Here is a 15,633-nt window from a genome sequence, read left to right as displayed (position 1 = left end):
GAGAGGTTGAACATGTTCTGTGCAATATTTCATAATGTCTCAGCAGGTTAATTGCTGATTCATTAATATTTAAACAAAATATTTAATGGGAAGTGTCAAATCGTGTGTTAAAAATCTTTAATTTGAAATTATTAATAGAAAGCTTGAAAGCAAAATTTGAACAGAAACACAGCCTCGGGCAAAAATACCAACAACTGTGAGATGTTCAATATTCATTATAAAACTACGATTCCAGCGCTTCATTTTGCCGGGGGGTGAAGTGAAAAATGAGTCTGTTTATGTTTCTAAACACCAGGAGATCTGCTCAAAGACGTTAGATTTCCAAAATGAGCACTGTCATGATGTCATGATGAGCATAATCATTCAAATCAGATATCGTTAGTAGAGGAGACATCACTGTATTTCAAATTATGCTGTCACTGCGTAATTTAGCTTTTTTTCTTAACATAATCCCTATTTTTTAAAAAAAAAAAAAATACTAGTATAAATGACATGTTTGTGAAAAGATAAAGTAGCTTTAGGGAGAACAATAGGTACGTGGGTGGAAGAGGAAAAGTTTCTGAGGAATACTAATAAAGCAGCACTTTATCTCTGTTTACAAAGCAGGAATGTGTTTGGTTCGCCTTTATAGTGATGCCAATATTTATGCTGGGTCCAGTTCTTCACTTTGTGACTGCTATTAACTGTAATTTTTCATGAAGGAGAAATGAGAGTTACTTTCTTAAAAGTGTCCTCCGAAACGTTTAATCTACTGAGGTGCCATATGGTTCAACAAATCTCTGCTGGCATCATGCATCATGCATTATGAAGCAAGCATATGCTGTTTTCAAGACCAGTAGGGTTTTTACTGTTTTTCTTTGTAAATACCTCAGAAGGATTGTCGTCTTCATCGTAGTAATGGCACCAAATGTTCTAAATATTTGTCTCCGATCACAAAAATCTAAAGCACATAATGTCACAGGAACAATGTCATTGTAGAGATGAAAAGGTAATTTGTCTTAACTTGTCTGCCTTCATTTTTTATTTATTTTTTTTGTGAACTCCAGTTTTTCCTTCTCAATTTTCAGGTCTTTACGAAAGAAATAAAATTATGTCAGCAGAATCTGAGCGGAACTTAATCGTCCTGCTGCAGAGACAGGGGAAGGATTGTATTTCGATGAAATGGGCCATTGATTTGAGTGATGAAAACCCAGCCTGAGACGGGTGTCTCATGCTGCACAGTTTCTTTGGGAACCAGCAGTGAAACAGAGGCAAACGATTTATACTAATTACCTAGCTGTTCTAATGTAGCACTACTGTTGCTATTTATTTATTTTTTTGTTAGTGACAGTGATTCACATTAAAAGAAAAGCTTTGGCTTTTCAACTCAAACCAAACCTGACACCTGCTATGAAGACTTGCACATTTAAATGACTCATCAGGTTCGAGTCATATTCTCAAAAACAACTCAGTGCATATGAGCTAATAAAGATGCATTTTGATATCGCTGTGATCAGTCAGATGACCTTGGCTTCTTCACATCCCTGCATACAAAGGGCACATTTCAGCTAAATGTCAGAAACTGGAGATGCTCGGAGGGCCTAAGTATAGAGGGGACTAATTAAAGATTCATAGAGCTGCCTGAATTCCCCCTTCCTTGATTCCCTCGGCCTGCTGATCTTTCTGTGGGAGGCTGAGAGGCAGGTCCTCTCATAGGAGATAAGATGGGATGGAATTGAGATTACCCATTATATACTTCAGCAACATCAACACAAAATGACTCACACAAGGTCTAGACAACATCCGACAATTAGCTCTGTGTATGTGGAAAAACCTGAGAAAATATATGCACTGAATCATTCAAATACCTCTGCTGATGCACTTAGTTGATCCATTTTGGTATGGCTTTTAAAAGGACATCATTAGAATAAACATACAGCTCTATTTTCCTATTTAAACCCCTTAGTACAAAGTTTTGTAGCTATTCGACCATATTAGTTGTAGCATACAACTAATACTTCACTTTAGTTTGATAACATTTTTCAGATGTCCTATTTCAGTACATGCAAGCGTGTACGTATGTGTAGCATTTTAGACAAAGTAACAGTGGCTGGAGAAACTTGGCATGCCTGACAGTGACAGGAAAGACCAGATGTTTCAGCTAATGAGCTGGGTATGGGTGCAGTCGTATTGAGAAATCTCATAGGGGAAATATCAGCGCCCCCAAGTGCAATCACTCCCTTTGCATCAAGTAATGAAATATTTTTTTGGGGGGAGAGATGCTGTAATTTACTGGTGGAGAACGACTCTCGTATATTTAAAAGCTGGCAGATGGTAGAGGCTGGGAATGTTCTGCCCATGCGGTGCTCTAAATATACATAGAAACATAGCCCTGAATGTCCGTGGATCAGTCTGTGGTAACAAGCCGTGTTCAGACTACAGTTTTTGGTAGCTAGGACGCTGTATATGACACAACATCACATTAAAGAAAACCATTTTTAGATTATAATATATATGATTTGCCAAATAACTGTCTTGGTGGAGGCTTTACTTCATTATCAAATTAATCTCATGCCTCCATCTTGGTGCCTTACACACTGTCTGTGAAGTGGCGTGTGATTGATTACCTCATTAATACTCAAAAGCGTAAGCACCCCAACACACCCTGAATCATTGCTGTGGATGAAGCCTGCAAGACTAGCTCACACCAAATAAATCATCTGTCATTGTGTATATGCAGGATGCATGCCGAAGCTGGTGTAATATCATTTCAATCGATCACCAGCTCAGCACTTTAGCCGGCCCATGCCACTGCAGAGAGCTGATCCTAACATGTTTATCCCATTACGCTTGATCTTCTGTGTTGTGACTGAACTTCCTGTAGATCTATTAGTTTATGGTGTAACAAAAGACCTTTGGTTTAAGCTTCCTTTTTAATATTACATTAAGTCTTGCCTGCCAAAGGTAGAGCCAGGAGCTGGTGTTTTACTTTATGCGCTGCAGTATCGTCTGGAGGCTGATGTTTGCTTTGGAGGTCAAAGAAAAGAAAAAGGTGAGTAAAAGAAGCAGAAGACAGGATTGAGTATCAGAGATGCAGACAGAGAGAGAAAATAGGCAACGTGGAGAAAAGTACAAAAGAATAGTTGCTTATACCAGAGAGAGGTGGAAAGGGTGAAAAGCGACAAATAGAGCTGAAGGGGAGCGCTGACACAAAATGGAAACAAATGAGAAAGAGAAAACAGAAAAAGAGGCTGCGCTGTGCTTAGATTGAGGTGGGACTGGGACTCAGCTGAGCACTGACACCATCACTGTGATTCAGCCTGCTTTGGAGCAGAGCCAGTGCCTCGATGCACAACTGGAAGCATTAGGAGAGATGAAAGGAAGAAGGTGTGTGAAGGAGCACAAAATTACACTGCTGCCTAGAGCATGAAAAGGAGAGTAGAGATAAAATAGAGTATAGTGCAAACAATGAAATAAACAAATCTGAGGCACCGAGCATAGATGACAGGCCAGATTACAAATACTTTATGTGTTTATTCCAGTACTCAGTGTCAGAAAAGATTACTGTGCAAATCGCTGTTACTCTAAGTGCAGCATTGGCAGTCCAGTCAATGGCACTGAGGAGGAATACTGAAGGAATTCATGGAGGGGATGCTGTGCGAGGGTGCTTTATGCTGACTTGTACATTCGGCATATGACCATAGGCAGACATCGGAGGTGCCAGTTGACAGAACCTCTTAAGTTAATTGGCTTGTTAGGTGGAGACACCGGACACAAATATTGCTCTGTCCAAAACCAATAGAGCCATTATGTTTTGTTGTAGATTATCAGCCTCCTGGCATCATGATATTCAAACAACAGCATGCATTGTACTCCCAAGTTTTCCTAATCTACTGAACACAGATGGAGCACAAATGACTAATGGTTCATATCACAAGTTCTTTTGATTTTTGATTACCTCAGAAGCCATATTTAGCTTTTTTTTTCCCTCCACTAATGGCCTCTGGGAGCTACATCCTGGTCTCTTAGCCAATTAATGTTATGCACTGCACCTTTCAAAGTGTGGAGTTGCTTTCTGAGATTATTCTTCAAGACTATTTGGTCAATATCATAGACTGTATATAAAAGATGAACCCACTGGTTTGTGATACCTTGTTGTGAAACATCAGCATTAGTAATTTGGCCATGTTTGTGTCATGTTGTTGTTGTTGTTTTTAAGGCAGAATTGATCATATATGGACAAATGGAGTATACTGCATAGCTCCATTAAACTGACACCATCACCAGGTATTTTTGCTAAGTAACATGCAAATGAATGATCCGCACAGCAGGCCATCTATTTTTTTCTTTCAGATAAATCCACTAAAATATCTGAAAACACCACAAACATGCTGCAGAGATCCAGTCCAGTCAATTAACAGGGGTGAAGTCTACTAAGCCTACCAGTAAGTTAAAGTGGAAATGCCCTAACTTTAAGCCTTAATGCAGTTTAAATAGTAAAGCTATAAAATAATTTATCACCTTTTTAGTCATCTTGAAGAAATAAATTACCCATAAATACCAAAATACTTTTTTGTACCAGCATGCGAACATGTTTACATTTCTGCTATTTTTGTTACTTTGCATCGTCTTAATTTTTCAACCCGTTGCACCTTTAGACAGAGGAGCTTAGACATCACCTATTGTTGGAAATGCCTTATTATTAGGCCACACCTCTTTCAGTACAGGTGTTTTCACTGCCACGAGTATAAACTTGTATACAATCAAGCACTTAGTAATGCAGTCTGCCTTAACAAACATTTTGAAAGATTATGCCGTTCTAAAGAGCTCACTGGATTCTGTGAGATTTCTTTCCTCCTAGATCACTCAAGTGTAAGTGGTTTTTATTTTTGTATGTACTGTATGTTTGTATTTATTTGTTCAGACTGCAGTATAGTAAGATTTAAAGTAGCTGAGTAGCTTCAGGGTTCACCTGAAGGTTCTGAAGGTAAATGAAAGATAATCTAATATCTAAATGAGGTCTGTTCTGTGAATTGCCTCTAAATTTAACTTATGGGCTTTTTTCAGTACCGAGCCCTGGAAGAGAGGCAAACTGACAGTTTTATTAATGCTGAGAGTTTTAAAGTCGTGCTGCTATGGAATGTAAACGATGCAAAGAAACAGACGAGACATTTTTGTCTGAGACATATATCACCATATCGTCAGCGTACATCTGTTAACCTGCCCCATGACTGTGGTGAATGATTTATATATTAACTGAAGTGGAGTGTTAGAGAGGTTAGAAAGGATGGTTTTTCATTATTAATAACAACTCAGCGATTAATGTGACAGGCTGAGTTAATAACAACTCAGCCTGTCACAGTCAGATATTATAAACGCAGTGTGACATGCTGCATATGAATGCATCAAAACACTATGTAATTCACACACACACACATGCATGCATACATAGGGTCTTAGCCTTACTATGTAAAGCGCCTTGAGGTGACTGCTGCTGTGATTTGGTGCTATAAAAATAAAATTTAATCGAATATAGTTTTATAGGTTAAAATAAGTGATTAGTTAGTATTATTAACATACTGTTTTCAGTTACAAAGATTTAAATCTCTGTAAGGTTGTCAGAAAAATTCAATTTAGAAATCATACGACTAAGAATGTCATGATTTTATGTTGTGATTATGTGTGTCAGACCACATAAAGTACTGCGGCACCAATGTTGTGGTAACTCAGTAAGTGCACAGCTCCAAAACTCCTCTGGCATCTGCACAAAAATTCTGTGTTGGGAGCTTAGTGTCATGGGTTTTCATGGCCAAGCAGCTCCTGTAGGAGTAATGTGTGGGTGCCCAGGTACTTTTGCCCATATAATAGTCTTCATTCTTTGTTTTTTCAGTTGTGATTTTTAAACTATGAACATGTAATTGGCTTTCAAAATTTGTATTCCGTAATAAAAGTCCTTTAAATGCTGGCAAGGGAGAGATTTGGTGATTACAAAATCACCAAAGGCCTCAGGAACGTTTAAGGATATGCTTTTTATTCTTAACATATACATGAGGGGGGCAAAAAAAGTTCCTGATGGAATGCTGGGTTACACTGTGGCAATTTTAGACTGCTGGCAAGTGCTTATCCCTGAATGGATTCAGGGTACCAAAAGCCTCCAGCTGAGCAAACAAGATGAGGAAAAAAAGACATTATCCCTGCAAAAGTACCGGTGAGGAAATTCGAGGAGTGAGTTTATCAAAGTGTGACTGCAGGCTGCAGAGTGAAAGCTTGAGTGACAGCGTTTCTTGGATTCTGCCTGGAATGGAACAAGGGAAAAAGACAGCAGGTGTAGCCAGCTGCATCTGTGTTTTATTGATACAGACTGCATCTGCCCCCCACCTGGTTTACTTGGGAGGATATACTGTACATATGCTGCACCAGAGATCTTTGTAATTACTCTACATTTTAAATAAGTAATGGGAGGGCACATTTTTAACTGAACCAGAAAAAAAAACAAGCCGCCTCAGCTTAACGAAACAGCACTTTTTTTTTTTTTGTGGGGTGGGGGGGGGGGGGGGGGGGGGGAATGTAACAAAAAACAAAGACTAACACTTTTATGTCCAATAAATGTACACTGAATATGTTCCTTCAGAGCAGCTTTGGTGTATTTTTTGTTTAATTAATTTTCCTACAAAGTGTATGGCAATATTTCTTCGTTTTGATGAATTTTATATGAGGCATTTCACAGTATAAGCCTCTCTTAGCAAAAAATATCCACTCAGGGTTTCCGTGCACGACTGGTGCAGCATACAAAGTGGCTGTGTGAGAGGTTAGTTTCATTTAGAGGCAGGCCACAAGATGTCTCCCTCTGCTAAAGAAGCTGCCCGTCCAACAGAGTGACAGTCTGATTGCAAACATTTCTGCTCTATCTGGCTGTCTCGTCCAGATTTGCATTTGTTTGGTCATTTTAAATCACAGTGTCTCTCAGCCTGTCTCTCAGCTGGCCTAAATCTAAAATTTGGAAATTCTCAGGGAGTTTTTCAAGTTTTCATGCAACGCCGAGTCTGACATGCTGCATAGCAATGAGGATTCCTGACCTCATAGAGAATATGCTATGTTACTCAGTGTGCTCCGGCTTTATTTATTCAAGCTCTAAATAATACGGAGCTTTATAAATTTTCATCTTAAAACTTTCAAGGCTGACACTGAATACTGTTTTTCTGTCATCGCGGTTTGGCCTGCTCATCGGAAAATGTGCTGAGTGGAATAAATCAAACACGTTGCAGTCGGTGTAAAATGCAGTTCAAAGCCAACACAGGGTCATTTCTGTTTACGCATTAATCCTTTTGTCAACTGAATAAGCGACTGTTTTGATAAGCTTTAGATCAGTTTAGATTCTCCGAGGCTGACAAATGTTCTCTGATCTCAGCTTATCAAATGTTTAGATTTGTGTCTAACTTTAATATATGTTATTTGACTGCCGTTATTATAAAGGAGGCGATCCCGAACTCTGCAGGGGAACTTTATATGATCTAATCAATACATCTTTTAATTAAAGGAAAACTATATATAATGTGCATGAGAGGGAGAGATGATTTAACAGACTGATTAATAATAATTAATAATACATGTACTATAATAGCAGCATCCTTTTTCAGTAAGCAGGCATTAGGGCATTGGGACAGATGAATAAATTATTTTCATTATTAATTAATCTGAAAGTTATTTTCTTGGTTAACTGTTTGCGCTCTCTATATGTTATAGAAGACTAAGAAATAACAAAAAGCTGAAAACAGTGTTTGGCATTTTTGCTTAAGATTTTCCTAAACAGCTCATAAATACCCTAAATGACTAATCAGCTAATTAGCTAAGCTTTAATAGTGAGTGGACATTAATGCTGCGCATGCCTTGTGTCCACCTTCTTCTCTTCCCCGGCTGCACTCTTGAGGTTGTGATGTGCATCTAATTGCTGCCAGGATTTCATTTGGTGTTGAACATTCTCACTGGCCCTTGAAGGAGCTCTCCCCTTTACTCAGTCAAATCTCTGCTCCTCCTCTAATGAGACCGCTGGGGTTTGCCTCGGCTTTGACATAAAAGAGGATGGTTAGTGTCATTCCCTGACAGCCTGAGGGATCACCGAGTTGCTCTTTAAGTCAGGCTAGTAATACAAAAATCTGAAAGAATAGATATTTCAAATGGTTCTGCTTTTCTTTGAGATGCTTATTTGAATTTGGTAATTTTTCTTATTGCACCACAACCCTCTGATTACATGCTTCGGTACTGAGACACAGTTTAAATACATTTTCATCCAAAGGATGATAACAATAGCAGTGTGTGAGCAGCAGACGTTTGTTTTCAGTACGGAGGATAGCAATTTTATTGGTAAGAAAAATCATTACATTTTGCCCAGAGTCCTATATATTCCTGTGTCAGTGCAGCACTGTGTTGGAGGGGATATTTTAATTAAATTAATGATTTGGGAAAGAGTTGACAAACAAACAGAGTTATGAAAGTTTTTCATACTAGAAAAAAGTTTAAAATCATTGCATTGCTGTGATTACAGAGTCTGACACCAGATTTAAAGCTTTTGTCTTTACAATTCACATTGGCCCGGGTGTACAAAGCCCTTTTTATTGCGATTATGTTGCTCTTCAATTCAGGACATCTATAATTATTTTACACAAAAATGAATACAAAAAATAGTTACATCTGTCCTTTAAAGCTACAATACCTACTACTATAAAATCCCAGAATTATCAACTGACTCTATGGAGCATTTTAGTGTTTTTGGCTGAGCTCTGACTGTGAGAACAGCAGCTCCGCCAATCTGCTGTTCAAACCTTCTGTTTGCAAGGGGCAGCCAATCAGAGGGAAGTTGACTTATAGCAAGGGTGGCAAAGCTAAAAAAAAAAAATCTGTATGAATGAAAAATGAAATAAGATTTTCAAACTGTGAGTCATGCAAAGCCATCTAGTAGAGACCAAGAATAAAAAAAGTTTTAGCCGGAAAGAAGTATAATAGGTCCCTTTTAAGTAATAATGTGTGTATGTGTTAGCCCCCGTAGGGAAATTACTCCTCTGCATTTAACCCATTCACCCAGTGAAGCAGTGGGCAGCCACCAATGCAGCGCCCGGGGAGCAGCGTGTAGGGACGGTACCTTGCTCAGGGGTACCTCAGGGTAGCTGTTCAGTGGAGTCGAACCCCCGACCTTCCGATCATGGGGCAACCACTCTACCTACTGAGTTATCCCTGCCCCTAAAGTGCATGGTTTACTTTTGTTTGAAAATACCACATCGAAAAAAGGATGGATAGCCACTGTCAGGGAGCACATGTTAAGAGAGTAAAGATGATTGTCATGTGTTGCTAGTGTGTAACCTCTGGAGATCAGAGTAATGAAATTGCGTTTTGGTTCAAACTGCTGACGAGGGATGATTCCGAGACCACAGGAGCAGCCTGCCACACGCCTCCACTACGCTTGAATAGAATAAATGAGCTCAAGCAATTAACTTACTAGTTAAATGTGCTTCATATCTATTGGCATCTTTCCAAAGACGATGAGAATAGAGGAAGTCTGTACAGCTGGTCAATAAATGGAGAAACAAGGCAGATAAGATGGTATTGTTGGGTGTCCTACTCTGCTGCTACACATACAGCATTAGTATTCTTGTTCTCCTTATTTTGCCTGGGTGACTTTACTGGGTCTGAAACAGGTTGTCAAGTGTCGTGTCAGTGCAAATCAAATGTCAGTCTTGTTCTCCTGCCATGTTGTCTGCTCGATGTGAGACATTTCTTATTTATTTATTTATTTATTTATGGGGGGGGGGGGGGGGGGGGTTGCATGCCCTATGATATTAATGGGGCACATTAAACCTGGATCCTTCCAACCTGTACAGGTTTCTCAACCAATTCTATTATTCAATTTATTCCTGATTTCCCTGAGTATACTTTCTCATATGTGCATATCCTAAATTTGTTAGAGATCCCCCCCCCACTTCGCTTTATTATCAGTCAGTCGCTATCATCTGGCTGCATGCCAGAATACTTTAAAACAGTCAGCATTTGTCTGTTTTAAGACCCCTCCCTAGATCCCACTGTTTTAGACAATTATAGGCCAATTTACAAATTGCTGTTCATTTCTAAAATCCTCAAGAAAGCTGTTGCTCATCAGCTACTTGAAATAGGGTAACAATATGTTGATAAATTCCAGTGTGGTTTTCAACAAAATTATAGCACTGGAACAGCAATATTTAAAATTACTAATGAGATTCTTATGAGCTTAGATAAAGGTAAGTATTCCATTTGAGTATTGCTTGACTTATTCGCCCTTCATTTTTATTTACAGATTATAGAGTTTCTGGGTCAGTATCTCTGGCACTTCTCTTTTTCAAATTTCATATTTATAACTACATGTCCTCCTCAGCACCCCTGATATGTGGTGTCTCCCAAGGCTCAGTTCTTGGTCCAGTTCACTTTTCTTTCCATATGCTCCCCTGGATTATCTACTAAATAGCTTCAAAGGAATCTGCTACCGTTGCTGTGCTAATGATACATGACTGTAGTTTTCTGTTAAGCCAAACAATGAGCAATATCTGCTCAGAACATTGCTACTACTCTTGACCAGCAAAGCTCATCCAGTCTTGTTTTCTGCTAAACTACAAATAAAAATTAGCCATTAGCTAGTACTGGCTTCAAGTGAAATTCCAGTAAGACTTGTATTCCAGGGGTTGGCCCCTGGGTTGCTCTTATTTTGAAACCAGAGGTGATTATTTTGAGATTGTAGCTCACAAACTTTATGTAGTTGTGTAGTTTTATGCAAACTGTGGAGCACTTTATAACTGTGCATTTTGAAAAGCACTATGCAAATAGTTATTCTAATTAAAGTTATTATTATTAAAGATACCCTATTTCTCCAATTAAACGCTTATCCAGTTGTTTTTATAGAATAAAGTGGTTCAGATATAAGGCTAAAAGAAAAGCAATACTGGGCATCTGTTGTGTCAGGAGGGCAAAAAGGATGGGTGGTGCAGACATGACATATAGTAGCTGTTAGAGCTAAATTCAGCCAATTAATTTACTTGTTTTGCTGCTGGAAAGCTAGAAAGGACACAGAGGGAAAATAACCATTGTTACTGTATTGAAGCTTTAACCTTCTCTATTCTTTGTTTTTCAGTATCCAGGCGTTCATTAATCTTATCAGACTATTAATATCACGACTTTTGAACACAGAGGAAACAGTGTTGCTTTATTTTTGTAATGCATTTGTAAATTTGGCTTTAATAAAATGGCTGGGTAGAAATTGTTTTTATATAATTCTTTCTTTGAATCACATTTTGCTTCTTTGAAGATTAATAAACGACCTATATTTATCCTGCACTAGTCAGAAGCTTTGTTTTTTTTTCTAATCACACCTTCACTAACGTATACTGTGCTGTCAGCACTAATTTTGAGGACAGCACAAACCAAGGCAGAATAATTTCCGATGAATATTTTGACGCGATCACCACAGACAGCACAATAATTTAATAACACGACAGGTGAAAATAGAAGAGATACCACAGATAAATTAGTGGTGTTTCTTGGCACTTTAAAGTAGATTTGATGGCTGCTGGACTGCTTGAAGTGCCATGTGTCTAATTCAATGTGACATATCAGACTTTCCTGTGGTTTACGTGCAAGCATTTATTTTGAGCCCATTTTGCTCTTACAGGGGTAATTTGACGTTTATCTGCTTAGGTGTGATGCAGGGTTTTGCAGACCATCATCTATATGTTGAAAATATGTGGAACAGTTTCTTTTAATTGTGTTTATGTTGTTTATCTTAGCCCCTTCCCCAGAAAAGACAGAGGTTGTAAAGAACTCCTTTGTAGGAAAGTGTAACCACTTAAAAAAAAAAAAAAAAAAAGTAACTGATCCGCAGCCCTCGTCAGTGCTTTTTATAAATGCTGTTTTAGAAGCTATGTCTAGCTACTCCCTTCTTCACAAGGGGTCCCACAGTGGGTAGCTGTGTTTGAAGTAACATCAGATTCCTTTCCTGACACAACCCCAAGGGGTTAGCGTCTTCTGGGACTAAAGCAGGGATTGTTTGCTTATCAGGTGAATGTGTAAACCGCTACACTACAGAACCACTTATGTATATGTTCCTACCTCTTCTTCCTTAACTTTAATTTTTTACATAATTAGCATTCAGTCTATGCTACTATCGCTACAGTTTAGATTTTGTTTTGGACTAAGTATGACGCTGGAGCCAGTTAGCTTAGCTTAGCATAAAGCCTAAAAGATCAGGTGAGGCTAGCCTGGTTCTGCCCAAAGATGACGAAATACTCTTAATATCACAATGAAATCATTTCATATTTATATGGATGATAGATTTTAGTTGGCTGTCCAAAGACTGTCTATACTTCCTTAGAAATTACAACCTGAAAAAGCAGAACGTTAAAATACATCTCTTCAGATGCGGTGACCTCCTGGATTCTTGAGCAGGGCTAGCCAACTATGCTTCACATTTACCCAAATACTAATCTCTATGCACATGAATCTGCCTGTGAAATGCACATTATCCCAAATAAATTAACATGAATGGCAGTTTACGTTGCTGAGCGCTCCTGTTGCTCTTGTCGCCCTTCTCTTTATTTATCTCTAGCCGATCGGTTACTTGAATTCTTCATTTCTAATATCTCAGCCTTTTTGCAAAAAGCCATGTTTATGCCCTCAAATACTGAAATAATTTACATGAATATGTTATTATTGTGTTAACAGAATCATTTGGTAGATCCTCTCTGGCATTTAGTCAGTGAAACCCAGACTCTACGAAGCCCGAGAGTCATTTACACTCCTTTGTGTTATATTAAAATAAGTTCATTCCAATTATTTTTTATTAGCTCCCACCATCTAAACCTGCATATGACACCCTCTGGTCTAAGTCTGCGCAGTAATAAAACATTTTTTCTTTCTATTTTTAACTTTGCGCAATAATTTTTTACAACCATTTGTCACCTCAGCTTTGATCAGGTTACCCAGCCAATACTCGCATTACAGATTGAAATTATTCCAGCTAAAATAATGGGGGGAAAGTATCACTTTCTCCCAAACACAGTCCTCTGATAGTCTCACTAAATGGAGCAAAGCACCTTTAATATCAGCCAGAGCCACATCTGCATGCAGCAGGATGTCAGCCCTCATTACTTTGCATTTGTGAAATTATACTTGAAACTGGAGCAAAAGAAGATCACAGATCGTACTGTGACATATTTTTCTAACACATTTTAAAGGATATTTAGCTGTTTTTCTCCAACTTGCTGCCTCCCTTTCAGTATTCAATTATATAGACATATCGACCCATGAGCGAGCGATGCTTCAATATTAAAGAACTTCAGACTTCATCTTTTTTTTTTTTTCTAGAGGAATTTCTTTAGCACAATTATTTGTACTTTGATCAATACCACCACCAACCCCCTCCTCTCTATACCATTGGAGGTGCACTTCATCACCGAAGGAAAACAATTTCATCCAGTGGCTCCACCTCATTCTCCAGTCGACTGTAGAGGGAGTGAGTAGGGGGGCAACAAGCTTTATATTCCTTTCTGCGGGCTTCAAGTCAACACACTAAAAAGCATCTCTTCAATCTGTGGAAAAAGGGAGGAGTTGGGTTCTGGGCAGCTACTGCACAAAAAGAGAAACCACTGAAATCTGCAAGTATTGTCTGGCACTGGAGAGGGGGGATGAAGGAGTGAAAGATCTGAGCAACAGGGGTAAGCCTCTCCGAATTTTCAAAGTAATTACCTCTGGGAGTGAAGCCGTCGCTTACATCTGCAATTATCACGTCCATTTGTCTATTGACGAAGGAGTGTGGATAGTTACGCTGGATGTTTTTGTTAATGGAGTGATTCAGCTGTTTTTCTCATAAAGGAATCATTATGTAAATCAATTTTACATCCCCCAAGGAGCACAGTTCCTTTGTTTAGATCTTCATGGCAAAGTGTTTTCAAGCCTGAACAGTAGGACAGCTGCATGTTAGGACTCCAGTCGCTGCTACCTGGATTTTTTTATACACACACGCGCTGTTACACACATATTAAGATGCATGTGGAGAAAATGTGTAAATTGTAGTCTAGTGGGGGCAGCTGAGAAACTGCACTTGACAACGAAGCACTTTCCTTGACTCGCAATTAAGGTTTAAGACTCCACATCCGAATCTGTTTCCATGGAGCCAAACAAATCAAGTGATGCCCAGAAGACCCCTCTTCAGAACCCACAGTCCAGCTCGCTGAAAGCAACATGGAACGAGATCACGGTTGATTTCATAATGAGGACCAAGATCCACGGTTTGAAGTTTGTCTTCTCTCCGGACAAGTCGAAACCACAGCGGGTCATCTGGATCATGGCCTTCTTCCTTTGTCTGAGTCTCCTCTTCACCTGGTCCTGGAATCGAATCCTCTATTTGATGTCCTACCCCGCTGTCACCAAGATCTACATGGTCTGGGCTCACAACATGTCCTTCCCAGCTGTTACCTTCTGCAACAAAAATGTTTTCCGGGTATCCTCTCTGACTAAAGATGACCTGTATCACAGCGGCTACTGGTTGGACCTCCTGTATCATAATCACACAGTCATAAAGAGGAGCCTGTCTATCCTTAAAGACAATCACAAGCAGGGTCTGCTCACTCTCCTGGACTTCAGCAGCTACACCCCACCCCCCAATTATCACACCAACACCACGGAGATGATGGGTCGGCTCGGTCACCAGCTCGAGGACATGCTGCTGGAGTGCAGGTTTCGTGGGGAAACCTGCACCTACAAAAACTTCAGCACTGTATGTACAGAAAGAGAGATGGTGTTTGCCAGGTGTGGATGTGAGTGTTGTTTATATGGGGGTATTAATAATTCATGTTAACATTTGACAAAGCTACAGCAGGCATTCTCTCTGGGTCTTTTAAGTCGTTGATGTTTCAGAACTGCAAAACAAGCCTGTCCTGCTTTTTGCCTTTAAGACGTGACAGCTGTTCCCTCATTAAAAACCATGTCTCCTTAAAATTCACTCAACAGCACAAACACAATGATGTGGCTTCAGTGTCTGCTGTATTTAAAGGTTTCGTATTTGGCTATGTTGACTGGCTATTTCCACGAGTCCCTCTAATGTCTTTTTTGCTTTATAACATGACAACATTTGGGCGAAAATTGAGCGCATTAATAATTCAGACGTCATAAATCAGTTCAAATTAAAATTTCAGCATCTCTAATTAAACATCTGTTGGGCACGAGGAGGATATGCGTCAAAATATGCAGCTGAGTTTCCCATTTAAACGCACCAGACGTGGATCCATTACAGCCATTCATCTCTGAATAACTGAAGCGAGAAAGTGGGTGACATTTGCAAACCATAGTCCCGCTCTTCCGCGTGGTGATATCTTGAGTAAATACATTCGCACACAAACCGGTAGCTTATAACGTCATTAGAAAATATTAGCAAGGGCGACTGGGGAAGTTTCTGCAGTGGTAAGCCTGCATGCAGAGGGACTGAGAATATTTTAAACCTGGCAAGACACATCCAGATATAAAACCTTCACCTGTCACAGGCGTCACATTTAGCTCCCTGCCTTTGCTGAGGTGGGTCTGAACAGCTAGATCCAAGTCATAAAAATCAAACATGTAACTGTGACAGCTTCAGCTGATGGGAGA

General features: G+C 39.3%; 1 protein-coding gene across 6 annotated transcripts in view; it reads left to right on the top strand.

Moving 5' to 3' along the window:
- Positions 1-15,633, top strand: part of asic1c (acid-sensing (proton-gated) ion channel 1c) — a 99,768-nt gene that overhangs the window by 69,522 nt on the left and 14,613 nt on the right. The window contains exon 1 of one of the 6 annotated variants that reach the window (XM_085139870.1): positions 9,780-14,767. The exons of 3 other annotated variants lie outside the window; for them this stretch is intronic. In XM_085139870.1, coding sequence (XP_084995996.1) covers positions 14,159-14,767 — 609 coding nt within the window. In that variant the 5' untranslated portion in view covers positions 9,780-14,158. Of the gene's footprint in view, positions 1-9,779; positions 14,768-15,633 lie in introns of those variants that run through there. 2 more of the 6 variants (XM_085139869.1, XM_085139871.1) reach the window with 2 other exon arrangements.

This window comes from Neolamprologus multifasciatus, chromosome 18, assembly GCF_963576455.1.
Source record: "Neolamprologus multifasciatus chromosome 18, fNeoMul1.2, whole genome shotgun sequence".
Taxonomy (NCBI): Eukaryota; Metazoa; Chordata; class Actinopteri; order Cichliformes; family Cichlidae; genus Neolamprologus; species Neolamprologus multifasciatus.
The sequence above is the reverse complement of the archived record's forward strand: the minus strand, read 5'-3'. Positions and strand labels throughout refer to the sequence as shown.